The following is a 27849-nucleotide window of genomic DNA, read 5'->3' on the forward strand; positions in this document are numbered from 1 at the left end:
AGACAAGTGCCAACATAATAGGGTCTACGAATTTATCTGTCATAACTTGAAACAAATCAACCAACCTTTTTTATTTTCAGTAATATGTGTACATAATTGTGTACAAAATCAAACTGTAAGCAAATGCGTACAAAATTCAAATTGTTCTTGTATAAAATTTACATATGAAGTAATATTAAAACTTGAAGCCATACAAGAAGAAACAAACTGCCTGCTAGCCACCAATTTCCTCTACTTCATGTTAACTTGTTTGCATCACTTGGAAAGATAAAACATGCTGTCAGCATAAATCACAAATACTTTTTACTGTGACAATCATAACAGTACGCCAGTCTCCCAGACACAGGCAACTAGGAGGAGAGGTAATTAAAATGTTAAAGTCAAGAAAAAACATTCTTCTGAGTTTATTTTAAGAGATCAACTATGTCTAAATACCTGAGTTTGAAGGGGGGGCTGGGGAAGGCCACTGTTTAAGGTGGCTGAGGTTGCTTTTTCTAGAGAAGTTGAAATTAACACTAAACATAGGTCTTGCCCTCAAAAAGACAAATGTTCACATCAGTACATCTGATGACCTGCAGTACTGTACATATTGAACTCTAATAATCATCCTGGCCAAAAAACTGTGGACAATGAACAAACCCTAACGCTTAGCATCCTTCTCTCAGAGTCACATATGTTCCATGTTAGCTTCATTAAGAAACAATAAGAATTTTTTGGTAACAGGTTAAAAGCAGTAAGCAGTAAAAGTAACTTTTTTGTTACAGCACTGTATTGTACTGACAATTCATACAGTAAAATAAATATACCACAGTTACCTTTAAGATAGCTGGCTAAAATCAAGCAACTGAGGTGTTTGGTGAATGATGGTGATGCCTTTGAATACTGTCCCAGGTCATACTGCATGACTGCAGCAGAATACCTTGAAAAGTAACACATTGGTTGCATAAAAAAAAAAAAAAAATTATCTCAGTTTCAAGAGGTGCCACTGTAAAAAAATAAAATAAAATCCCACATGGCTGTTGTAACACAATGATTTAAGACGTAACTCCCAGATATAAAGGACTTACATTTTCAACATTGGTTTAGATATTGAAATTTTACATTGGGATGGCAAGTCCTAAAAGTTGGGCCATATTAGTGATAAGTGAAAGGATGCTACATGATATCTACAATCACAATTTTTTAAAACATACACTTTATATATAAAAAAAAATCATTTTACAGAATAGTTTCTGTACAAAAGGTGGAAGAGCTTATTTCTTGCCCCAGAAATCCTTCCTCTTCTGAGCTCGTTCCAGTATCTGAGATGCAAGGGAGCTAGATGCTGCTGAGCGAGCAGAAATCTGAGACAACCTGTCATCTGTGGAGAAAGCAACATGAGAAAAGGTAAATAGGAAGATTAAATATACATATTAAAACACAGTTGACATTCATGGCAGACTTTGAAAGTGCACATATTTTTATGCCCTTTTTCACGATGGATGCTAAAATAGTACCGCAATACACTTTAGTTCTGTTACTTGGGAACTCATGTGCTGGAGATGAATCTTACTAGAAAGCTACCAGGATGCCAGGTAAGTTTAAAAGAGCTACATGCCCAACTCTTGACAAACTCCAGAATGAGATCCCTACTGTTACCTGGGAATTGCCCAATTCTCCAAGTCATCTTTACATTTATTCTCCTGTGTCAGAAGACCTCAGAAATCGTTCCTCTGCCACTGAAGTCTGTGTAGACTACATTCTGATAATAACATATTCATGAAAGCAACCCACCGCTTCAAGCAAAGCGGACAACCTTAGAGTAACACATGACTAAAATATTAGAATTTATAGGCCAAAAACAGCTAGTGTGCCGCAAGCTGTTACAAGAAACTTGTCTTCTGAAGAAAACAGGAAGTTTAACACAAAGACAAGAAGAAGCATGATTTTAAAAAAAATGTCCTTTCAAAAGGTCTTCCTTTTGAAGACAGGGTCCACTTCACACCCAGCAGAACTCTTAAAATTAAGCATCCTGGATGCTGCTTCTCTGATAAAGCACAACATTATGCTTCTTTAACATCATTATTAAAAAGTTGCCAGAGTTCTGTCAAGATGCTCTCTACGAAAAATTAATTTAATTACACCCATTCTCCTGTAATGGATTAAAAAGAACTGTATCACAACTTTCCAGCCCCGTCTACCAAGAAAAAAACAACAAAAATTTCCACAACTCACTCCTAAAAAAGTCTGTACTTTGTCAGTGCTTCAATTAACTTTTCAGCAGCATTTCTAAATTCTTGAAATACAGTGATCCAAACAGCCCTCAACAGGCTCACACACTATGCATAACAACTACATTCCCATGTATGAGAAAACTGCTAACTGCACTACTGCAGACGGACATGACATGGATTAACTCCCAGGTTTGTATGTACATGGACAAATAGGGGCATATAAACTGTGAGCTGGCACATCGCACCTGTTTCTGAAAGCTCATACATCATCACTCAGCTCATAGGAAAAAAAATAAAAAGAAACAGCAGTTACAGCATTTAATCTGTGTGCAGCAAGCTTGTGGGAAGCTGCAGAGTACTATACAGGATTTTGTATGTTTTATGTAGATATACAGATGCTTGCCTGAGCCATCTGCACAACCCACACATTTTCCAGCCAACTGCAATGAGTAAAACAGAGAATCGGCCTGAACTTTGGTTAAAACCAAGGAGCAAACAAGCACAAGGGGTACAGAAAAAAGCTTTTGGTTGGTCTGGGGTATATCTATAAATAAACTGCAATCAGATATAAACTTGCTTTGCCCATACTCTAATCTGAACCAAAACCAGGTGATTGCAACTAGCAGAGCACACTACCAAGCTCAACTTCATACACCATGGCAAGAAACAATGTATAGCAGCTCAAGCTAATGAGGCTACAGTGCCTTTGGTTGACTCATATTACTCACAGAGTTTACTTGTGACTGCCCACAAAAGGGCCAAGAAGCAGCACTGGCTGCCTCCCCAGATTAACTTCACAGTAAATGGAAAAATACGTCGAAACAGCAATCAGAGTAACAGGATGCCGTAAGTACCCCCTAACACACTGACCAGAGGAACAGGTGTGAAAATTAAAGTCAGAAGAATCATTCTATGTTGCATATCTGGTGATGAAGTCTCACAAGCAAAATCTTCATCTTAAGATTTTTGGTACTTTTAACATTGCATCCAAAGTTACTGCAGCTGCAACCTGGGCTGTGATCATTTTGCAGTCTGCTTCTGTTGCTATCAACGCAAAGGCTTAAACAAATGTGTGGGGAGGAAACAATTTTAGGTATGGAACCAAGCAAGCTGTATTAGACCAGTACGGTTCAATATGGCTATTTAATTTTCAGCTGCATTTAATGGTTTTTTTCAGACTAGAATATACCTTCATATTCCTACTTCAGATTACTAGGATGAACATTTTCAAATTATTTTGATGAAAGAATGTGCTAATTATTCATACAAACACATAAGCCAGTATTACTTATTGCATTCACAGACCTCTCACGTTAGTGCAAAAGTTAAAATTAATCTAGGTAATATACACGTCATACACAACAATACTTTGGGATGAAAAATACCTTCATCATTATAGTTTCTTTCTTGAAGGGGTAACTGGAAAGATCTCAGTTTTGGATTGCCAACATTCCCTAAGACAAAAAGTCAAAGGCACATTTTTGAATGATTTCAAAATAGACAAAGGATAACATTTCATTTTAGAACATTTTAAAATGTTACAACATTATTTCCAAAACATCAGTCTTACAAATAGCAAACATAGCAAAAACTCCAGGAGACTCCTTTACTCAAAGCTGAGGTAAAATAAACCTACTCCACTGTATTCCTCTCAAGGCACCTATCTTTGGTAGGTGATAAAAGTTACTCAGTGAACTGTACTCGAGGTGCAGAGCTGGAACACAGCACCAATTCTAACCTTTTTCCAAGAACATTCTCTGGATTTCACCATCCCACTTAACCTGACAACTAAATGTTCCGTTCTAGAATGGATATACTACTTCAGTTTAGCTAATCTTTATAATAAAAGGACCAAGAATTGTGGGACCCTAAGCAGCCACAGGAAGTCCTTCTGGAATGGAGACTTACGCACATAAACTTTATTTTGACTAAGGGGTAAAGGACTCTTTTCTTTTATCAAATTTATGTCCCCAGTACCCCCAAACATTGTTAAAAAAAAATCTTTTAAATGCACCAGCACAAATTCCTCCTCACCCAAGAAATGGCTTTTCTTGATATCCAACAAATCTTTTATAGATAGCTTTTTTGTTTCCATATCCTGCAGAAATATTTAAGGAGCTTATCTCTGAAATCCACAACTCCTGCAAAATAATACCATACTATAAAGGTCCCTAGTTACACACCACTGTTGGTAATTCCAGTTGGAAGATCGTCAAAGCATCCAGTTGTAGCCTAAAGATTAAAAATTACACTTGTTCATGCTAAACCAAATTATTCTCATAATGAGTAAGTACTTATTGAATTTAATAAGGCAAAATTAGACAACAGACGACTAGAATACAGTGATATTAGTGGAATCCAGAAATAAAGTGGAGAGTTGTGCACATTTCCCCAGCAAGACTAAACATAGAGTAGAGAAGCTTTTGTTTACAAATAACACATTCTTTGTAGAGCCTGTAAGGCAGCAAGCTCAGCACTGTCTGGGCCTGAACACTAAGCGGTAGCCATTTCCACCCTGTAGTAGTTTAAGACAGCCAGTTAATACACAAAACCCACCATTGTGCTGGAATTCTGGATCTTTGAGAGTCCCTTGAATACGACGAGAGGGACTCCACCAAGGCATAGAGAAGTTTTTGGCTGACTTCACCAGAGGAGGTGTCGCAGAACGCTCTTGATGGGCTGAAGCAAGAGGAACTTGCTCTTCAGAAACACTGTTAGGAGGCCACTGATCCTGTCTAAGTGGCAGAGGATCCAAAGTTCCCAGCCCAGCAGGTGGAGAGGTAAGGTGTGAAACAGCTTCCATTTCCACATCAGGCTGAAACACAATCGAAAGGAAAAAAGAAGAAAACCAAAAAACACAAAAACCCAACATCATATACAGCCTTCCACTACAGATCTTCAAAGATACAGCAAAAGTTGGCTTTACACTGTTACACTTCTCCTGAGGGTATTGGAAGAATAACTATTTCAAACCTGTGAGACAGCTTAAAGAAAATCTATTCCTAATAACAAGTGTTTAACATAGTCTGAAAGTAATCTAATCAATCTAGTTTTGGTCAAACTGAAAGCTTGCTTTCTTCACAGCAAACAACTGTGATCTTAGATTTTAAACCAACAAAACCAACTTCTGAAACAATTGTGCCTGCTTCTATTACAGAACTTACTACAGAGGATGCCTGCACTGAATTCCTAGCTGTCTTTGTAGAACACAGACTATGCACAACTTGACAAAAACCCCACAATTTTGAGAGGAAGACAATTAAACAACTCCTAGATGTTTCTATTTTTCTTTTAGTAACTGTGCAAGCTGCAAAATGAAAGAAGCACAAAAGTAAAGGGAAGGAGAATGAAACCATTATGGCACGTTCACCTATCTTGTACATAGGCAACCTCTCCTTCTTAAAACCTCTTTCAAGTCAAGGAATCTGGAGCTGTGGTCTATGTCAGTGGCAAGCTATGGAAACATTAACGGGGAAACCAACAGCTGATGACAGCTTTTTATAAAAAAAAAAAACCACAAAACAAAACAAAAAAAAAAACCACACACAAAAAAACCCAGATCCTGTGCATTTAGCGGAAAAAGCCAAAATGGAGCTCATGCAATCTCACTCCAATAGTCTCAACTCCTTTGCTTGATACCCCCAAAAAATGATTTATTCAGACATCGGCCTTTTTTAGTCACAGATGTTGAAAATTTTAGAATAGTAAATGACAACTCAAGAAAAAGAATTATTAAATAAATTATTCATAATTACTTAAAAAGCACATTCCTAAAATGCATAATGGTAAGTCTCTTTTCTGCCTCACCTGTAAGGACCTTCTTTTTGAAGCTTCTCTTCCACCTTGCTTAGCTGAAGAAGGGTCTGTTCCTAAACCTCGTGTTCTCTGCTGTGAAGATGAAGACTTGAATTTAGGAGGAGACACTAGAACCGCACCTCCTATTGTAGTAGAGAAGATGAAAAATGCTTTATTACCTTAAATAACCTACTCAATTAATTCATACTTTTTTTTTTTCTTTAGTTCTTGAAATATTGCTTTGCATTTAAGAGTTTTTACCAACAGCTGGGGTAGTGAGATCATGATGAGTCCTCTGAGCTCCACCAAGCGCTCTCAGCTTCGGAGTAGGAAGCCTGCCGCCTGTCCTTGAAGATACAGAAGAAGAATCTGACACAGCTGCAGGAGAATTCAATACTAAGGCATTCTCACTGCAAAAGAATGAGAAGTGATTAAAGGATTAGCTAAGGACTCAGGAGTCCTGCACTCAAGCTTTTTGTTTCTAATACATTCCCAAAATGAAGCCTAAGGCAAGACAGTGAGGGCCATAAAACATCAACAGCCTGTAGCTAAAACATCTGCTTGCAACGGGGAGTCTTGGATTCCAGCCCCTGAGTCTCAGTTTCTGTATTTTTATTTTCTTTTTTTAATGTAACTGGATAAAATACAAATACGTAAACAGTCTCAAGCTGCAAATTCAGGCTCCCTCTGTCCCAATAAACCTTGAATGTATTGCTGCTCAGGAGGAGAGCTGGAAAGAGTACTCACCCAGAAAACCTTTGAACCTGTTTGCCACCTTAGAGGTGGGAATGTGGGTTTGACTCTTTTCAGTCATGTGGTGGAACTGAAACCAAGTATCCCACATTTATGTAACCACTCTAGCCCCCAGGTTGTTAAATAAATCAGCACTACCACTTCTGTCTTCTTCCTCCAGATGCACTGCAGAAGGAGGTGGTGGCATACCCACACTGTGCAAGGAACCTGATCCTATCAGTGCATGCTAGACACGCTCTGAGGACATGCCGGCAAAGAGTACCTCATTTCTAGCTCTCAAGCAGGCTTAGATAAAATGCAAGTGTTAAGCTGCTCTGCACAGCCAAGTCCAGAACAGATCTCAGCACACACACAGCCATACTGACAGAAAATCTTCAATGTCAGTCAGACACACATCTACGAACTAGATAATCTCTAGAATTAGACAGAAACTTAAGGTTTTCAGGATGACAGTTTTGAAAGCCTACATTTAAATTTCTATTTGAGTCTAGCACCCCAACCTTTCTTTGCCTGGGTTTTGCATACAAGATATTATCCCCAAAGGAGACAATTACGGTTCCTTACCTTAGATTCGTGTTGCAACAGCAAAGATAAAATCCAATGAGAAATACAAAATGCTTAGATGGTATGGTAACAAGAGCCAAACTTATTCAGATTTAAATATCTATCAAACTAAAATACTGTTCTGCCAAAAACAGTATATAAAACTTGCACAGTAAAAAGCCAGAGACTTCTGTAACTAGATATAACTTGGATCTTTCAACTGTCAAATACAGTACTATGCACTACACTATGCATATACTGAATTGATCTCTCATTATTTCTAAATAACTTTCTGCCTTTTTCCCACCTGTGCTCAGTAACGTAATCACCAGCGATTACTGGATGCTAATTATTTTTTTTCTTCCAAGTCCTTTATCTTTGCCCATGCATTTTTTTAAGAAAAACAGATGCTTAAGCACAAGATTAGCATGTATTCTATCCTTTCAGTCCTATGAATCCTACACTGTCAATTTGAAGCAATTTGTCAGCTTTAATTTTCACTACACTTGGCTACTGAGCAACAAACAGTCTGTTCTGAGAGGCCCATACTGCAAATTTTAAAGTTTTGGAAAAAAAACATTAGATTTGTCCATGCTTCTACAAACTTCTGTCTCGCAAGTTAGAAAACCAGTATTCTTAATGATAGATCCATCAACCAGTTCAATGTCTTGAACTTTCTCATTCCTTATCATACTGTTAAAAACAAAGTAGTGTCACACCAATTTAATACCCTCTTAAGTTAACCTACAAATTTCTGAGACATTAGAGGAAAAAAATTATATATATACACCACAAAAATGTTCAGTTTTACCCTTCAATTTTCTTATCTTCATTGGCATCCTTATTGTTTTTTTCTAACTGCTGAGCCACGACTGCAGCCTGTTCATCTTGGTTTTTTTCCTCTTCTGTTGATTGCCGATTCTCCCTTTCTTCCGTACCTTCTTGTTCACCCCAAACTAAACGCCTTTTGACTGGAACAGTTAAAGCATCTGACATGTCTTTCTTCTCAGTCCTGTCCTTCTGTGGCTGTTCTATGGAGTCAGGTTGCTGCAGCATTTTGGGGCTTGGTGCAGTCTCTTTTTCAGAAACTCTAGGTAACAAAGAAAACTGTGTTTCACACCATTGATTTGCATGATACACAGATGTCTATGTACAACACATTCATCCAGTTCAGTCCTTTGCCAAAAGTACAGCTCAGACATTAAAAAGCGGTACAGCTGACATTATGAATGGTTAAACTTCCACTGAAGTCTTAACTGATGTTTAAGCACAAACCATTTTCAAACTAGATTCTATGAAAACTCTTTCTGGATTATCATTTCCAAAAATGTAATGTAAAATCAGGGCTCTATTTCCAACTTAAACATCAAGTTAGATTATCAGAAGTGCTCAAAAAATAACTAGTTCCATGCATAACAACTGACTGATGGCACAATTTTGAAAGCCAAGCAGTTTAGAGGACTACTCTTTAGGCACAACTTTTGGAAGTCTTAAACTCTCAACTGCTCACAGGAATCAGTGCAAATTAGCCAGGTGCACAGAAACCAGATCAGTAAGAGGATCGGTGTTTCACAGGCAAAAAACCAAACCAGTAAACCAAAAAATTTACACCAGACTTAATACCACACACATTGTAGTGGAATAAATACTCTTTCACATGTCATTGCCCAAACGTTATTAGAGATACAGTCATGCAAATGGGCAGATCTCTCACCCTCACACATCACAAGTAGTGCACATACAGCTGTCTAGGTGGACTGCAGAGGTATCCAAGGCTCTGTTTTTAAATATCAGATCTCTAAGAAGTCACAAATGGCTTTTTTTTTTTCCCCTCCTTACTTCAGCAATAGCTGTCTGTACATTTTACTACAATACTCATTCTGAATTTTCCTAGCCAGGGATTTAATATCTACCAATTCTGATGGCCTTCAAAGAAAGGAGAAAATGGATGTACACCATTCCAGTTCCTAAGTCTTCGTTTCAGAACTAAACAGTGTCTAAAACTAATTCATCCTGACAAGAACACTGATAACATCTGCGTAGGCAAAACTTCTTCCATATCATTCTAGAAGAATATTACTTCAATATGACTCAGTGTGAAATTCCTCCAGACTTCATGAGACTAAGGTTACCACACAAAATATGCATTTGTGGACAATTATAAAGGCGTAACTTTCTTTTTTCAGAACACTGGACTGTGCCTCATTTTCTATTTGAGCACAGATCAACTGATGTATCTGGGAAAAGGTAAATGCCCTCACCTGTTCTAGAGAATTTACAAGTCCCAGCATCTTAGAACAGCCCAGGTTGGAAGGGTCCCTGAAAGATCATCTGGTCCAACCTTTCGTGGGGAAGGGGAGCCTAGATGAGATTACTGAGCACCCTGTCCAGTCACATCTTGAATACAGTCAAACATCCAAGATCTCACAGCTATGCTAAGTCTATATTCACATTTTCCTATGTTTCAAAGCTGCTGAATAATAGGCAGGAATAACAACCTTACCCGGCAAGATCTAGTGCTCTGATGTTGTTGCTAATGCCTTCTTCTGAACTGGAACTTGAGGACACATCCCAAAGACTGTTATTATCAGACAGGATCTGATTGAGATGGTACCGGGAGAAGTGTGTTCCCTCTACTCGTTGCCTGTAAGCCTTTGCTCTTTCTCGAAGTTCTCTCACCTGCACATCAAGGTTTTATAAGTTGCATGTCTGTTTAAAGTTCACTAATAAGCCATAATATTATAACGTATTTGCATTAGCTAAAGGAGAAAGGCAAGTTACTCATAACACAAGGCTGCCCACAGCACATACATTGCATGCCGCAGTAATTGCAACAAAAGGAAAGCAAAAATAACAAAAGTGTATACTTAGTAAGCACGTTTGAGCCATGAAGCCAAAGCAAAACTGCCAATTACTCATTCAATAAGAACAAAAAGTTATGCAGCAGCTATGAATAAGTTCAGTGCTGGATTCGAGTTTTCCCATCAGCGCTGAGACACAGTGCTCCAAACATTGAAATAGGAACTTAGATGCAACCAACCTCCATATACCACATGGAATTTAGGGTGTTTTGAGATGCCTAAGGAGAGGAATACAGAATTATTTTTAAATTTCTTATTTTTCTCTCAACACTGTATTGTTATTATCACCCTTGTAACTTTATTTCAGTCTAAGAAATACTAAGTACCTGTCAACGTAGCTCTATGCTGCCTCCCTGAGATTCAGTTAAAAGCTGTAAAACAAATACATCAGCACTGGTATTTCACCAGTTTTTGCCAAGCTTGAGAAAATTAGTTTAGATTTCTAAGCCTTAACACTCAAAGATATATTTACCACACACTAATTTATGATTATTTCAAGTCAACAGATCTATGTGCATGTGTAATACTGAATTTGTATGCTGTGAACACTGCAACTGCCTCTAGCCACATTAGTCCTATGTCAGTGAGCGGCTGATGATTACATGAGAACTCTTGGTGCTACTGTATGTAAGATGTAATATCAAAATCACTCCTTCTAGGCTACCAGTAACTGTTAAGAATAAGATGTCAGGTTTAGTCTTAAAAAAATAAAAGTGATAAGCCCTCTCTTTAGACATTGCACTGCTGATTTTACACTATCATTTTTATGGTTAAACCTAAACACTCACACTGTCTGGTGTCCTTCACCCAAACACAATTAAAGTGCAGGAAGAAAAAGCAATGAAAAAACTTCCATGTTTATATGATTAAAAATAACTTTGTGATATTGTTGTGTGAATTCTGGCTCACTAAAAAATGGTTCGCAGGAAATAAGTATTTTGTCAAACAGCAGGAAAGTAATACTGACACTTCCTCTAGCACATTTTCATAGCTCTTCATATTTATTCTTCTTTCACGATAGACTTTGCATAATTCTTCCTGCAAGGAACAGAGTTAAGTGGGCCAAATTCCGCTAAACCCACAAAAAAGTAACTGCATGCAGCAGATGGAAATCCACTTAGCCCACACCAGCTAACATCTCAATTTGACCCACTAAACTTCCAAAGAATAGCCTATTAAAAATATATACTTGACATTTTAAGGAGAGAGTTTAAAATCTGAGGTGGAGTGATCTACTGGATTATTCACTTTAAGAGGAAAAAGGAAAAATTAATTATGATAGCCACAACAGAAGGAATACAAATCCAGAGCAACAGGGCACTGCAGGGGGAGGAAGAATACTATGTCTCCAGTGAATTGTGAAGAAGTACAAAGGACAACCATCTCCTTCAGTGACTCAGTGGGCAGTATTACCTCAGCAGGGCAGAGGCCCCAGGGAGTCCTACTGTTATTATGAACTGCCCGCATTAATTTTTCAAAAGCATAATTCAAAGAGATTTTTTCATTCAAATCAATTTTTTCATTGCTGAAAAGCAGCCCTTAATAATATACTGTAGAGTAGCAGTCTAGCAGTAATCACTATGACTAAGGTCATATCAGAATTCCATTACAGTCTTTGCCTGTTTGGGCTCAGAACTTTAGAAAGCCTGCTTTGGACACAAAGTTATCCATGTACAGTCCCAACTAAGGGGGAAACCAGACTAGATCAGTCAGAGCTTATCATCTGAGCACTTACACCAAGCAAGAGATCTTCTGTAGGCACCTGTGGCAGGGGTGAGTCTCAACAATAAACCAGCAGTAGAGGTCTGATATGGCTTTGCAGAAAATTTATCTTCATGTCAGTGAAAAATATTGGGAACAGGTATGGAATCATTTAGAAACCAAAAGGACTGTGGGGCAGCCTATATCGTGAATGGCCAAAGTACCTTTATTGCCTTATTATAAAACTGATGCGCTTGACACTTTTTTAGAGTTATGCATACTTACATTAATCTGCTGTTAACATATTTCTCAAATGGCTAGATTCTTTCTTATGTCTCAACCGTGATTTAAGTATTTTATTCAGTCCTACTATTTTAGCCATGCTGGATCCCATTCTGTAGTTCTTATAACAAAAATATTGATGGATACTACAAAAAAAAAAAAAAAAGGGCCTGGCCAAGAATCAGTTCTATCAGGATTTTTATTCTTGTATTAACAGGGGTTTTAAGAATTAACCTTGGTTTTCTTCTAACCTGTCTTGAAGACCAAAAAATTCCAAGATTTAACCTTGTTCTTTGCTTTCACCACACCCACAAAAAGCTCCTTTTTAAGAATTAAAACCCTCAATGATACCCATGGAAATATTAACAGGACAACAGCAAATTAAAAAAACTCCATATAGAAAAAAATCCCACACAGTAACACATTTACACTAGCTAAATATTATTCTTTGTCTACTAGCTAAACTAGCTTGATATACTGTGCTGGTTTTGGCCAGCATAGAGTTAAATTTCTTTATAGTAGCTCCTATGGTGCTATGTTTTGAATTTGTGCTGTAAACAGAGTTGATAACCAAGGGATGTTTTAGCTATTGCTGAACGGTGCTTACAGAGTGCCAAGTCCTTTTCCATTTCTCACACCACCCTGCCAGCGAGTAGGCTGGGGTTGCACAGGAAGCTGGGAGGGGACACAGCCGGGACAGCTGACCCCAACTAGGCAAAGGGATATTTCATACCTTATGATGATGCTCAGCAATAAAAGCTGGAGGAAGAAGGGGACATTTGGAGCATTCGTGTTCCCAAGTAACCTTTATGGTTATGTGTGACGGAGCCCTGCTTTCCTGGAGACAGCTGAACACCTGCCTTCCGATGGGAAGTAGTGAATGGATTCCTTGTTTTGCTTTGCTTGCACAGACAGCTTTTGCTTTACCTATTAAACTGTCCTTATCTCAAGTTTTCTCACTTTTACCCTTCCAATTCTCTCTTCCATCCCACTGAGGGGGAATGAACGAGTGGCTGTGCGGGGCTAAGCTGCTTAGTGGGGTTAAACCACAACATACGTTCACAGGCATGTGATGTAAAGTTTAACAGAGAGGAGAAATTCAGGTAATTCCAATTATAAAAGTCTCTTCCATATGAACTCATACTACGATCTAATGTAGCTATGCATACATAAAAATGTGTATGTAATCAAAAACGTGTATGTAATCTAAGCACATTTGGCATCAATAAAACATTTGTTATTACAGTCTTGAAATTAATTTGGCTCTTCCTGCTATACAGCACAACTTCTTCATTTAGAAGGCCCTAAAAATCCTATCAATTCTTTTTTGAATTCGTCATGCCTACTCCCAAGTGACTTCTTTCTAGTTCCTTCTGCAACTCCCTTGTTCAGCAAGAAAATCTTCATGGAAAAATCAGACACATCCAAAACACGTATCTACAGTGTGGGAATTTCTTGGGTTTCTCATGCACTCTAATTAAATGCCGCATACATTTGCTTCCTACATCTCTCAAACCCGACCCAAAAAGGATTCTGCCTGGTAAAGCAGAACACCCATCCTCCACTTGCACTCTCCTCAATCTTTCCCTTGACTGTAGTGCAGTGACTCCTCCCAGCTGTGCCACAAACACAATATACTCCAGAGCAGCGTGTCCCTTTCCCTTTACTTCCCTACCAGTCAGTTGCTCTTGAAGTTGCGCTGCTCCTGACTGTTTTGAATGTTACTGACACAACATCCAGTCTCCACATGAAAGCCTTACATGCCAGAAAAATGGCATTAACTTTTTACAGAAACATTCTCTATACCACTTAGTCAGGCTGCATGCAATAGTTCAGAACATTTTACAGCCTTAGTTACGATAAATCTAATGCATATTATCAATACATACAAAAATAAAAATATTTCTTGTTTTCAGTCCTCTAACATCCTAATGAGGCTGTTTTCACAAAATGGATTATCTCATGTATGCATACACAAAATCTTATTATGAATCATCACATACTATGCTATGCTTTAAACTTTGAGACCTATTTCTCATTGAGTATTTTGTATATTTTTTTTCTCCTAAAAAGAAAATTACTTGCTAGATTAAATCCAGTGAGAAAACACAGAACTGAATGCTACCACAATACTCCTGCAGTTCCCAAAGAATGTTATTTTCAAAATCTCAAAGCCCAGACATCCGCTCCAATTCTATCTTCCACATCAGCTTGGGCCCAACTGATGAGGAAACTCACATTTCCAAATATTTGCCACACATTTAGTAGCACACAGTGTCTCACAAAGACTCCGTCCATCGGCTGGGAGAAGCCTAAGTCAGTTCAGTGAAATCTGACAGTTGCAGAACTAGCTCCAGCAGCTTCTTAGCACACCGCTAACAGTTCTGACTTACTTGGATAATTCAGGAAACCATACTCAATAATGCTGCCAAAAAACCCTATGGTCCTGAAGCTATTCAGCATTTTCAGAGTTCTGTCAAATGAGTTCCTATACAGTATAATACTGATCACGGTTACTGAATAAACTACAAGAAAATACTTAAATTGGCTGAAACTTGCAAGAGAAATTCTTCATTTTGTGTGGTATGAATGAATTCAGCTGACTGCTTTGACTGGATTCAGCACAGCAAGCTAATAAACTGATTTGACTATCAAGCTGACCTAGCCTGATACATAGGCTGGCCTTTTCCTTTTATTCCCTTGGACTCTCCTATTATCTAATTCTACATTTTGAAAACTTATGCTTTTTACAACTGGGCTGAACATCAACTCTGTTCTGGATAATTTTGATTTGTAAGGGAAACAAAGCTCCTCCCCCACTTTGCATGTCACATTAATATATTCTTTAACTTACACTGTCTCTTCCTTTTCTTACTACATACTATAGTGGCTTGTCAGAACTTAATCTTCTTTGTATACTCAGCTTTGGGAACTTGAATCATTAGCACTATAATCTCAAAACCTGTACCTTATGAACACCACAATTCGAAGTTTTTTGCATATAAAAAATCAAATTACAAAGCATACTCAGGCTGCAGATTTTTTAAGAATACTCACCTGGTTGGGAACCTTACTCCTAATACGAGACCAAGCTCCATCTTTGTAGAAATACTGGGCTGGAGACAAAAATTTTGACCTATATTCAGTGTTCATCTTCCTAAGAAATAAAGAATGACGCAGGTAAAAAAAGACAGAAAGAGTAAAGCTTGACATACAGAAGACTCTTTAAGAGCACTTTTAACGTTCTGTCAACAATCGTAAGTGTATTTATACTTAAATGCCAGGGCTGAGATGTGAAAAACACATGCTTTGAAACACAGCTCATCCGTAACAACACAACTAGGAAAGCTGTGAAAAAGCTTATTCACAGTTGGTGGCTCTTCAAGTAGTTACTCCTGTTGGTTTTTCCTCACAACCCTTCTGCCAGAACCTTTTGCCCTGACAGCCAAATCAGCAGAACATACTACACATGTAAGCCTCTGTTACTTCAATGCAAAGTGGAGCATCTTGGTTTAAGCCACTGATGAAGGTGCATTTAACGAAAAATGCCTGGTTTGGCACTAACGTGTTCCAGGCATTTCCTTCTAGGAACTCCACTCTAAAGGCCCTCTGCATACGGGTGGGGTGAACTGTTGGGGCTAGAAACATCTGACAACTAGAACAATGGTCAGCATAATTCATGTAACTGTGTCCTACTGGCTTTGATCTGCAAAAGCCCTCAGTACTTGAAAAGATGGATTCATTTTCCCTTCTGCCATACACATACATACACAGAAAAATTAACATCAGCTAATCTATAGCAGGCAATAAGCAATACTTCAAGTCCTTAAGCACTGAAATGTGGATTTATCAGTTTAAATCTAAAGAGTTTTTTTGGTATTAATCTTGCTTCAGAACATTACTAACTTTATTTTAATATATTCAACATTGGGTGAAAAAGCCCTCTTTTTCAGTCTTCCTTTAGAAATAGATCATAAAAGCCTGAAGTCAGAGAATAAAATGCACCTAATAAAAAGAAAAATACCGAAGCAAAAAACACCTTCATATTCAAAATTTCTTTCTATACGTCCCCTTCTTTGAAACTGACAGAATTCCTTCAGTTTTGATTGCAAAACTAACGGATTAACTCAAAAAACACATCACTGCTGTACCTTGATCCCAGTCACTCTGCTGCAAACACAGACCATGCAATGCAGCCTGCATACAAAGTGACAGTCCTGTCTATATATTGAGAACTTGCACATTTTGACAGCTATTTGCCCAGTGACGGTTTTGGAAACTTTTATGCCTTCACTGTGGTAGCACAAGACAACAGACAGAAATTTGTCCTTAAATGAAAAAAGTCACAGCAAGTGACCAAGAATTTTACATACTACTCACTGCAAGATTCATTACAATCTACTACATCAAAGAGCTATGAAAACCAGGGAGTTAAAGGTTTTAACTACAGTATATTCACTTGCTTTTTCATAAAGCGATTATATTTCACAGAATTTGGGGTGACGATTTTGTAATTATCTCCCAATATCCAACACCATTCAGACCTAGGTAAGTTTCGTCTCCCATCTTTACCCTAATACCTTAACACTGCCAGAAAGTCACATGAATGAAAGCAATCACTGGGACATACATTAAGCACAAAGACAGCAGAGATGGATTATTATATGCATTTTAAAACCTACATCATTCTGGACTTTTATTTCTCTTGGAATATCTCAGATGTGTAGAAAATGGAAATCAGTTCAGTTCCTGCAATGTAGGTATGTGGCAGAAGAAAAAGATACTTTGACAGCTCTCAGTAACATACAATTTCATTTTATTTCCACGCTTGTCAGATTACCCTAAATGGGACAGATTTCATTACTTCCCTTTACCTCATGAGCTTGCTTTTGTTACTCTGGAACAGAAGGTGGTACGGACTAGAAAAAGCAGATGTCAAGCACAATCATCACAGTTTTAAGGCGTGGAGCAAGCACAGGAGAGCAGTTTGAAAGGTGACTACAACTTCCAAAGCACCTGCTGAAAGTTTAGTAGCAGCACTGCACCAATTTCATGTCATTCATGTTAGATTTATTAATAGTATTATTATTGCACCAGAAGGTTCAACCGAACAAGCATGGTTACAAAGCTTCCACTTCCACTGCCCAGTGAAGGGGATGGAAATTAACACCAGGTTTAGATGTACCCACAGGAAGCTCAATCGCAGCACTGCAAGGGCGCAAACATTGCATGGTGCAGTTAAAGGTCAGAGTCCACCATTCTAAATACACTGCTGCTGTACACCTATCCACTAGGCTAGGTTTTCTTATTTTATACATACCCACGACTTGTATGTAAAGAGAGGGACTTTGGACTGATATGTTGCTTATTTTTTTGTTTAGGATGTTTCTGTTCTGATTTCCCTTGTTTTGCTGCATCTTCTTCTGGCTTTTGAAACGGTTCTTCCCTCTTACTCTGAGGCAAAGATAATTTTAAAAATAGCATATTAGCTAAAAAACTGAAAACCCCCATATTCCTCTTAACATAAAACTTTCACATAAAGTTAATGTTATTTTAAAATGTCAATTGTTTTGTGCATTTTACAGAAACAAGAACATTATATTCCTTTGTTAATACAAAAATAAACTACCAAAATGCCAAAGCTAAGATTGAGTGCAACATTCAGTTAGTTAGATGATCCATTTTGTACACTTTACAAAATGAATTCAACATGAAACACAGAAATGAAAGAATACGATACCTGTACATTCTAACTCTATCCTGAGTTGTGTGTAAGACTTAATACGTGTATTTCTGGTATTCATAACAAATTTTTAAAAATAAAAACTCCTAGCTTTATAGTCAAGCAATATAAATTTATGATAAACTAAAAGACAAATTTTTAATTTGCTGCCATTCTGGTTTATAAAAGATCAGATTGACTTGTTCAGTTTTGACATCAAAGATTGTTTTTTTTCTTGCTTATTTTATCCTCTTGGAAATCTCAGGTGTGATTTCTGATTCTGCTAGAGATCTTTAAACATATTGTTCAAATTCAAGAAAAAAAAAGGAAAGCGAGAAAAAAAAGCCCAAAGTCCCCCTAAACTTTTTCAAGACATTCATCAGAGAAGAGATATTGGTATAAACAAAAGGTGTTTTAGACAGTTTCACAAAAATTCCCTTTTCATGCCTTCTCCTCCTTTACTTCATTAGCTCCGTCGGGAAAACATAACATGGAATTTCCAATATTAAAAACAAACAAATGCTTCCTAAGAGCCTCATGCTTTTCAAGCTTTCTTCGCATCTGCTAAAAGAAGCAAAAGGGCACATAAAACTCCTCATTCCTAGATGAGACTTAAAGCACTGGGCAGGTCCGCGTTCTAAACGATAAAGCCTCCAAGCCAACAATCACCTTTAAGAACCTCAAAAGTACCAACAGTTTAAACTGAGCCACAGGCACTCCCGTGTTAAGTATGCATTTTGCTCAGGAATGGTCGTAGTGAACATGTCTGACAATGGCTGTTCCTGTTTCATCAAGGAGCGGAGACGGGTACGGAAGAGACTCGTATGTGTCCGGATGGTTAGCTAACCTGCAGGAATTTAGACAACACTACACTTGGCAGCTTGCTACAAAACCTGACATTCATCTATCCAGCCTGCAAAATAGGTCAGCTGTCATGCAGTCTAAACTGCTATCACCTATTTTTAGAAGGCCTCAGTCTGAAACAATTCCACTCTATTAAAATGTATCTGGTAAAACAGCTATAGCCCTGTTTCCTATAAGTCCACTTAGGTTTGTCCAAGCAAGACAAGGAAATGCAAGGCCTCAGACAGCCAAATTACTTTCATAAAAGACATTTTAATGTTTTGAACTGAGTAACAGAGGCTACACAAGGCTACAAGCCTTGCACTTACCTCTTAACTTATCAAGGCAAGGGCAAATGAATTGTAACCCTTCCTGCATGTTTCTTCAAATTACTATTGGCTGAAAATCGGTTCCAACTGTGGCATCTTCCATATATCAAAATATTATTTTTTTAATTCACACTACGTTTTATTTATGAGATCCAAAAAGTTACAGACCTCCCATGAGGCCCTCCTGCGTACCAAGAGACTATACTGGTACCAATGAGAGAATAAATTGGAGATTTAGATTTCAGAAACTGTCCTAATGACTCAAAACAAAGTTTCAATTTAAAAAAAAAAAAAAAAAACCACCACTTGAAAACTCATAAATTAAGGTGACAGGAAAAACACACTCAAAATGTCATTGTAAACTGAACAAACACACCACAGAAACTACAGAACCCGCTCCAGAAACCCCTAAGAGCAAACAGAACTGTACTGTTATTTGCAGTCTTTTATAGCAAAACCACTACTATCTGAGTCCAGTGACATAGCAACAGCTATAACATGTAACTAAAAAATTTCAAAATAAACCTACTCCCAAATTATAGAAAAGAACAATCAAAATTACAGAAGTATACTAATGGCTTTCTTTTAGGGAATTATTTACTTGTTCACAAACTGGAAATTCTTTCTCTTCTGAACCACGTCTGTCTTGCAGATCCTTAACAGGAGGAGACTCTCTGAAGTTTCTCTCATGTGCAGTTTCAGCAGTAATTGCAGGAGATTTAAACAGAGGTATGGATTTATTTGTGTTGCAAATAACCTTTGTCAGAAAGAAAACAACAACAAAAAGTGTGATTTGCTTACCTTAAGGCTAAATTTTCAAAATCAGTGAACCAATTCATGCAAATACACTCACATATGAGCAAAGAGACGGTCATGTGTACAAATACAGCATGGGCAAACCAATTAACTTCTAGGACAAACTGAAGAGAAACTTAATCTGACAAAAATACATTTAAAAGTGACCGAGTCAGACACAATTAAATCTGTGGTCAAACTGTGTTCTTACTGAAGTTCACTTACAGAGGCTTTGTTTATTTGGGAACAACTTCAGGGTTGTATGTTGGATCGTATTTTTTTAAATGTATACCATAGACCTTCCCTATGCGTCCTCAGTGCACGTCCAGCCCATAAGTAGTAGGCAACTGTTCTGTGTTTTAGGACTGGATGCTTAGGGCTTGGTAATTTGAGCCATCCAGTATTTTCCAATCAACATTATATTATAAACCACGGTAGAGAATTTGCCTAATAACATGGTCAGGTATCATCTCCACATGGGGTGCTGAATTAAAAGACCATGCCATACGTTACAAGCATATGTTTTCCCCAGCTTTGCTTGAGAGTTTAGGTCTGACTTATAACCTAACATGGGTAACTTCGACATTTTCACAGAATCTCTTCAAGGGAAAGGTATTGTCATTATTCAGTATTCAGGTATATTCACCATATCAATACAATCTAAATACTATCAGTTTTTTAATATGTATCATTTTTATCACAAAATTCTAATCTTAAGTTTAGAACTTGCAAACATTTATACGTATTTAGATTTTCTTTAAATTCTCTTTATCTAAGGATTTACACTGCCTACAGACTTACTCTTATGACTTCTTATTCTGTGTAAGCTGTGAAAAAAAAGTCTGCTATTTTACATTTCACAATCTTTCTTCTGAAATAGCACAATATTCACAAGCATCGATAATGAAATTATCAAACTAACTTCTAAAAGAATCAAATGGAATTCTCAATTAAATTTTCCATAAGGTGACTTTCTGGGACCTGCCCCTTCCTCAAATGGTCCTTTGGCTTCTACACTACTGTCATGCATTTCGGTTTTTCTTGGATAACAGACTGCTGGGAAACAGATATCTCAAAGTAAGTCCACCTGCTTGGCATTCCAACAAGAAAAAGACAGGAACAGTTTTTATAGTGATTGATCCTAAATTAGTGATTGAGCCTCTGAAAGCTGTTACTGAACAAATCTGCTACCTGTGGGTAAAAACAGAGAGAGCACCACCTGTAATAATCCCATTAATGTATATGCTCCTAGTGAAGAAACAGAAGACAAAACCAGAAGTGCCTATTTGATACTGTAAAATGACCAAAAGATGGACTGAGTCTCCTAAGTCCTGATCCCAGTAGCAATGAATTGAAAACACAAAGCAGTTTCACAATCAGAGTTATTCTTTGTGGTCTGATCAGAAATAGCAGCATTTCCGATCCTACAAAGTCCAAAAAACTCATTAATTGTATTAAAATGCTACAAGAGTGTCTTAAAATCACAAGACTCCACTTTTAAATATAATCAGTTCTCATAAAAGAAAAAAAAACAGTACAGAGATGCACTTTAGGGCTTAGAAGTATATGCGCACGGATATGCGGACTGAGAATAAGAAACCGTGGAAACCTATCAAAGACCATGAGAATAAATAGTGAAACCTAAATGATTTCAGTGGCAAGACATGTTGTTTCAATACAGAACACCTGAACGTTCCTTTGTTGATTAGCTATATACTAGATAACATAAATACGATAAAAATTAAGGGTAACATTGAGTAGGATCTTGGAGCTCCTAAAGTAAATTAATGCAAACAAAAGAAAATGGTCCTGTTAAAAAGGACTGAATACAACCAGGGATAAGGAGACCAAGTAATTACACCTGACCACAATAAAGAATCACAAGGAAACAGATCTAATTATACTGCACTGTTGTATATTGAGAGGAAAAAAAAAAATATCATGTAGCAACATTCAAGTTGCCAAAAGAGAAAGGTAGGAAATCTTGGAAGGTAAAGCAACTCTGCTCATACATAAAAGAAAGTATTCATTTACTTTTTAGATTCTTTAAAGTTACCTGTTCAGCCGCAAGTATTGGTGACTTTTCATGAGGACTCTTCCAAACAAATTGGCTTTGATATTCAGAATTTCTGGGGAAAGTATTTAAATGTGAAATATTCATGCCTGCTTTCCTCTGAAGGACTCTGTGAAGCTGACAACATTAAAATTACAAAAAAATTAACACCAATTATTCCTTTTCCTACAATGTTTTGCAAGTGAGATATCTTTCAATGCACACTTTCAAACCAATGGGCTGGGTTTTGGTTGTATGAATTAAATGAATGCAAAGTACATTTTCTCATTATAGCCAACAACCCCAAAAAGACTATATAATATTGGCTAAATCCTTGTTTAACTGAAATAAACAATGATAGCACATGAAGGGCAAATTCCTGTTCACCTAAGTGGAACCAAAATCTAGCCTCAAAAGTACTGTTCTCCCAACAGAGACACTACAACGTAGAATATCAAAATACAGAACTAAGGAGACAATTAAACAACAGAGGCTGGTGTATGTGTATCAAACTACTGTGAGTATCAGATTAGTAATTTTTATACTGGTCAATTAAAAAAAAATGAAGTCTTCCCTTACCCCCTTATCCATTTTTTCTAATTCCTTTTTTGGAGATGAAAACGCTTCATTTTGATTTGGTGGAGCTGCAGAGGGTGATCTCTTCATGTTGTTTTCTGCAAGAGCTGTTTCACCTCTACAATCTACTGAATGTGACTGAACTTTGGGGGGGAGTCTGGGTCCTTCTAGAGTTTCAATTTTTTCCTGATTCACATCATTGTTGTTGTGGTCTGTGTGCAACTCTGCAGTCCTAAGAGCTTCAGTTTCGAGTGGGTCGTTCAAATCACAATCTGCTGTCCATTCAAAAGACTTCGAAATCTGTGGATTATGGTAAGGCACCCTTCTCTTAGAAATGAATTTTGGTTCTCTTGTGATTCCTGAAAAAGACATATGAGTTTTAACAAAAACATTGAAGACATAGTATCACTCCTTACAAGAATAAATTGGAAGTATATCATACAATTGATTGTTAGAAAAAACTATTTTGGTATCTTTGAGCAATGACAGCCTATGAATTATGGGCATGGCTGTGAAATTCTGTCTTCTTTCCTATCTGCGAATGCCTTTCCTTTCCACTGAAGAGAGATGGGAACATGGTGCTCCAGAACCGTGTTAGATAAAACCCTATAAAGCAAATATGGCCACAGGACAATCTTTTGCAAGTTGATTCTCGGAGTTGAACAACAACAACAAAATTAACCCAGCCAGTGAAAAGAATGTGGTTAACACAGACACAAAATAACCAACCTGCAGTGATAAAGTGTGCCACAAACACTTCTCATTACACATGCACAACATACCTTGCTGAACAGGTTCTCGCCGACTGTGACAGGACAGATCCCTACTCATCTAATACAACTGTAATTTAGACCCATCTCAGATAGCTGGTGATTTTTTACAGTACAAACACAAAAACATTTCCAAAAGTGTAAACACTTTGTGTAAGTGTAAACACTATGCAACAAAACCAGGTATCAAGTTATTTTAAAGAATTGCTGGCCTTTATACACGCAGATGAAAATAAAATTACCACACCACTTTAAGAAGAGGACTAAATGACTGAACACGTTTAAAGTAGGAAATCATAAACCAACTGTAAAGTGCTCACCTGCAATAGACGAATAAATGAAGGCTACTAACTGCCTGAAAGAAGCACTTTCTAGGAGAGAGAGAAACTCATCTCTCATGAAAAAGCAACGCAGAAAGAGAGAACAACCTACAGTGAAAGGTATACAGACTATCTGGACATCCAAATACACATACAGGTGGTAGGAAATAATTCCAGTGGAAAAACACTGAAAAAGTAGCAGGAAGGAACTCAGAGCACCTGCAGCTGTTAACTTTTTGTGGTGATGATCCAAGTAATTCTTAAAACTGCCACCAATGCGTTTCAACAGGAAGAACCACAAGTTAATTATCGAAAACACTCTGCAAGTCCTATGAGGTGTCAAGAGCAACATTTGAAGATGCGCATGGTTAAACCACCAGAAAAGAGGTGGGAGTGAAAATGAATGAAAGGTGTAGGAAAACTACAGCAAGCACACACAAAAACACCACTACAGTGTAAGGAGGAAGAGAAACTGCTGCATTACTAACTCAGTACTTTATTGCAAGTCTTACAATATTTGCAGTGTAGTTTGACTGGAAAAGAAGCACAGGTTACGAGTTTTAAAAGATGTTAATGTGTTTTGATGTTTGGGTGTTTCAGAATTTGTGGAAGTTATTCTCTTCAACACACATGCCCATACACAGAGCCACGTGCTAGGGAAAGCAAGGTTCAATAAATATATATTTTTGAAGTAATGGAAGAAAACAGTAATATATATAAAGCATAATCTTTGGCAAGATTAAATTATTCATTAAAACATCTAGTATCTCAACTGAAAACAAACCATACTCCCAGTGGCTGGTTCTTAATTACTAGCCATAATTTAGAACATTTACCATATTGTAGGAACATGTCCTGGCTTGAGGTAAAACAGAACCAATTTTCTTTTCAGTAATTTTACTTTTCAGCTAAGCCTCTTCTAACTAAACTCTCTAAAATTAACAGTGTTATTTTTTAGACAGTGTCACCATTCTTCAAGGAATGGTATGCAGAGAGGCTCCTGCTTATACTTATTGCTATAACAACAAGGTCAGATAACTTTGTTATATGCATAGAGGGGTCACACCTGTAGGGTAGGAGGAGACAGGACAGGTGACCCAAAACTGACCAACGGGGTATTCCATCTCATCTGCCTCATGCTCAGTATAAAAGCTGAGGGATCAAAGGGTCAGCTCTCTTTCTTTGATGGCTCGTATCTGGGGAGGACTCTGTCTGTCTGCCTTTGACCATGATTTGTGCTTTCCTGACTCCAGATCCTGAGTTCAGCTCCCGTCTGTTGCTGATTCCAGTCTGGGACTTTCCCAGTGCCTGCTGGTGACGTGATCGTCATCCTGGGAGCTCAATACTGGTTTTGTATATTATATGTATTTCATTATTTTCTTATTAATATTATCTTTTCTTTTTATTATTAATATTTCATTAAAGTAGTTTAGTTTCTTTTCATTTCACAAGTCTCTTTCTTTCTCATCCTTCTCTCCCTGAAGGGAAAAGATGGGGAGAGCATCTGTCATTTGTTTTAGTGGCCAGCCCAGCCCAAACCACGACAGAATAAATATACTGGACTCTAATTACACAGACTGCATGGTGTGGTTGTGCTGAATTGCACATTTTTGTTAATCTGTCTTATGCCACTACAGTAATTCCTATATTTTGCTACTCCTTTTCAAAGCACTGCACTTGTCATCACTCTGCAGATTACTCCTTTTCCTCAACTCCCTATGGGCCTTTCAATCCAGATGCTATTTCCTTTGTCTTCTACTTTCCAATTGAACATTTTCCTGTCATGATAACCCTTAAGTCCTTGACTACAGCACCAAGGCCAGGCTGGATGGGCCTTTGAGTAACCTGGTCCACTGGAAGGTCTCCCTGCCCATGGCAGGGGAGTTGGAATGAGATGATATTTAAGGACGCTTCCAACCCAAACCATTTTATGATTCTGTGATTGCTCACAAGCTTTTCCATTTAATGCCCATGTCTTCTTTTTTTTTTTTTTATCCCCAGCTAACTGCCCCTGTAGGTCTTCATAACAATTTTACTTTGTATCAAACTTTGCCCTAAATTCCTCTCCTCTTTACTACAGAATTTTACTGTTTGCACGCACCACAGGTAACTCAATGCCTCCTTCTACACGCCCTGTATGGGTTAACACTGCATCTGTGATTCATGTTTGGGAGCCATGTCAGAAACCGCTTATTTTTCAGGTTTTATATGAATAGCACTAAAATTAAAAGAAAGTTTCAGTGTAGCCAGAAAGCATTCAAAAACACATTCTAAATGATGACCACGACTGTATTTTTTAATTGTAGAAAACGTACAAACTGCAAACACTACCAGTTCACTGTGGCCGCACGCTCAATCACAGCAAACCTCTGCATAGCTCCTGCAGGTCAGGCTCACCCTCACCACGGCTGGCTCGGAGAGTGTCGGGGTGTGCAATCAAGAGGTTGGCTTTCAGGGGTGCTTACCAAACTGATCCGACCGAAGTCCTGCCCATAAGGATTTCTGCTGCTGGGACGGGCTACAAAACTCTGGGGGTTTCCATCTGAAGTTTCTCTTATATTCACTCAGTCCCTGCAGCAAACAGAGAGGCGTCTGTCAGGCACGTACCCCACTTCCCTGCTCCTCTGGGTAAGCTCTCCAAAGGGAAAAACACCAAGGGGGCCGCTGCAGCTCCCAAACCCACCCATATCGCAAAGCAAAAACTAGTGAGAAAAAAAGCGAGCAAAATTTCAGGAACAAATACAGCCTGAACCCTCCGCCACCCACGCTCCTTCTGTCTTTATTAGCCAGCGCTCATGAGCCCAAGGGTCTCCCCTTTCCCGCCTCGCCTGGGGCACCCCAGAAACCGCTGCACCCACTCCGGCTGCCGGGCCCCGCCGGGCCCGCTCCGCCCCCCCGGGCCCTGCCGGGCCGCGCACACCCCTCGCCGCCGCCCGGCGGCCCGGCGCCGCCTCACCCTGAAGCGTACGGGCATGGCGGAGTGCGGGTCTGCCGGGCCGCGGCCGACAACACCACCGTTACCCTGGCAGAGCCGCCGGGCCGGCCCGCCTCGGCCCGCCTCGCCGGGCGCCTGCGCGGCGGCCGCCCCAGAGAGGGCGGGGAGCGCGGCGGCCGGCGGCCGCTTCCCCTCAGGGGGTTGCGCTCGGGGGCCATATTGGCCCGGGGCGGTGACCGCTTGCGCTCAGGGCGCTGCCCTCAGGGGCCGTGTTTTACCTACATTAAAAGACTTTTCCCCTCCCTGCGGCAGGGTAAGGCCGCTATATCGCCATTATCTGGGGAAGGACGACGCAGGGGCGGGGGGAGGGTGCACCGAGCAGCCTGTCAGTCCGTAGCGTCGGGCACTTGGTGCTAATGCAGCGCAAGGCCAGGGGAATATTGGACGCCTGGTTAAAAAAAAAAAAAAAATATCGCGCACCCACTCTCACAGCGTTATGTTGGTACAAAAATAGCATTTAGAGAAAGGAAAAAATAAGTCCCCTTACCTTTCTGGAGCCTGTGTGGTGGCGTGCCAGCAGCCGATCCTCCTTTGCCACCTCGCCCGACCTCGCCGCGCAGTCAGGAGCTCCTAATCCACCTTCTTGTTCCGATCTTCCCTGGGGGCTCGCTTTTTTGACCGCCTTCCCACTGCAAATCTCCATCCTGACTCTCACTGACTGTATCAAATTAAAAAGAACCGAGAGGGTGGTAAAAAAGGGGGTAAGATAAATATCCTAAACAAAATGGCTTAGGCAATGTGCGCTCCCTGTGCCCATGGCTGCTGACCCTCCCCGTTTTCCTTCTTAGCAGGGCCTGTTGATGGTCGCTGATGCCTCTAGTGCAGCGTAAGCTTCTCCAGAGAGGGCTTTGTCACCTCTGTGTCTGCAAAGCACCCTGCTAGACATGGAAGGAATGATTTGGTGCCAGCCCCACTGACTTAACTGAAGTTTAGGGCCAGTCAGACCCTGTAAAAAAGGTAAGCAACAGTTTTTTACTGGTGATGTGAGGGACGAGAGAGCAGCAATCGGTGATGAAAGGCTTGCGAGCAAAGTAAAATGTTCTTCTGCAGCATAAACAGCAGAGAATAAAAAGGAAGAAATGTGCTGCGTTGATAGCATTTCCAAGTTTCACACATCTTTATATAAATTTCAAGATCATGAAAATATATTTTGTTATAATTTGCTTCGTGATTGCACTTGAAACTGCTAGGTCCACCAAATAAAATAGTTTGGTTTGTTATTACAATGGTTTATTTTGTAATGTTCAATCAGGTTCAGTACATTTTCTGAAGTAATGCATAAACTTGTTACAGAATGT

General features: G+C 38.8%; 1 protein-coding gene across 10 annotated transcripts; it reads right to left on the reverse strand.

Moving 5' to 3' along the window:
- Nucleotides 1-31: 31 nt before the first annotated feature.
- MDM1 (Mdm1 nuclear protein) lies at nucleotides 32-27281 on the reverse strand. Of its 10 annotated transcripts, none has more exons than XM_074572678.1 (15): nucleotides 27039-27281; nucleotides 26022-26127; nucleotides 22470-22825; nucleotides 21894-22028; nucleotides 19644-19799; nucleotides 17469-17602; nucleotides 15206-15305; nucleotides 10345-10383; nucleotides 9808-9983; nucleotides 8116-8394; nucleotides 6270-6355; nucleotides 6021-6151; nucleotides 4770-5028; nucleotides 3599-3667; nucleotides 32-1360 (listed from the first exon to the last, which is right to left on the reverse strand). In XM_074572678.1, the coding sequence occupies exons 1-15, from the start codon at nucleotides 27192-27194 to the stop codon at nucleotides 1254-1256; spliced, it is 2289 nt and encodes a 762-aa protein (XP_074428779.1). In that variant the 5' UTR covers nucleotides 27195-27281; the 3' UTR covers nucleotides 32-1253. The 10 variants fall into 10 exon arrangements, with proteins under 10 accessions (XP_074428779.1, XP_074428764.1, XP_074428821.1 ...); XM_074572663.1 differs by having other exon boundaries at nucleotides 6270-6418; nucleotides 27039-27280; XM_074572720.1 differs by lacking the exon at nucleotides 27039-27281 and adding an exon at nucleotides 26525-26638.
- Between the last annotated feature and the right edge of the window lie 568 nt (nucleotides 27282-27849).

Source organism: Larus michahellis, chromosome 1 (assembly GCF_964199755.1).
Source record: "Larus michahellis chromosome 1, bLarMic1.1, whole genome shotgun sequence".
Lineage (NCBI taxonomy): Eukaryota > Metazoa > Chordata > Aves > Charadriiformes > Laridae > Larus > Larus michahellis.

Coding starts and splice junctions, on each gene's coding strand:
- MDM1 (XM_074572663.1), bottom strand. CDS start 27,194: ATGGAGATTTGCAGTGGGAAGGCGGTCAAAAAAGCGAGCCCCCAGGGA. Junction 22,029..22,469: donor TAGAAAAAATGGATAAGGGG/GTAAGGGAAGAC, acceptor TAATGTTGTCAG/CTTCACAGAGTCCTTCAGAG. Junction 17,603..19,643: donor AATTTCCAGTTTGTGAACAA/GTAAATAATTCC, acceptor TCTTTGCCTCAG/AGTAAGAGGGAAGAACCGTT.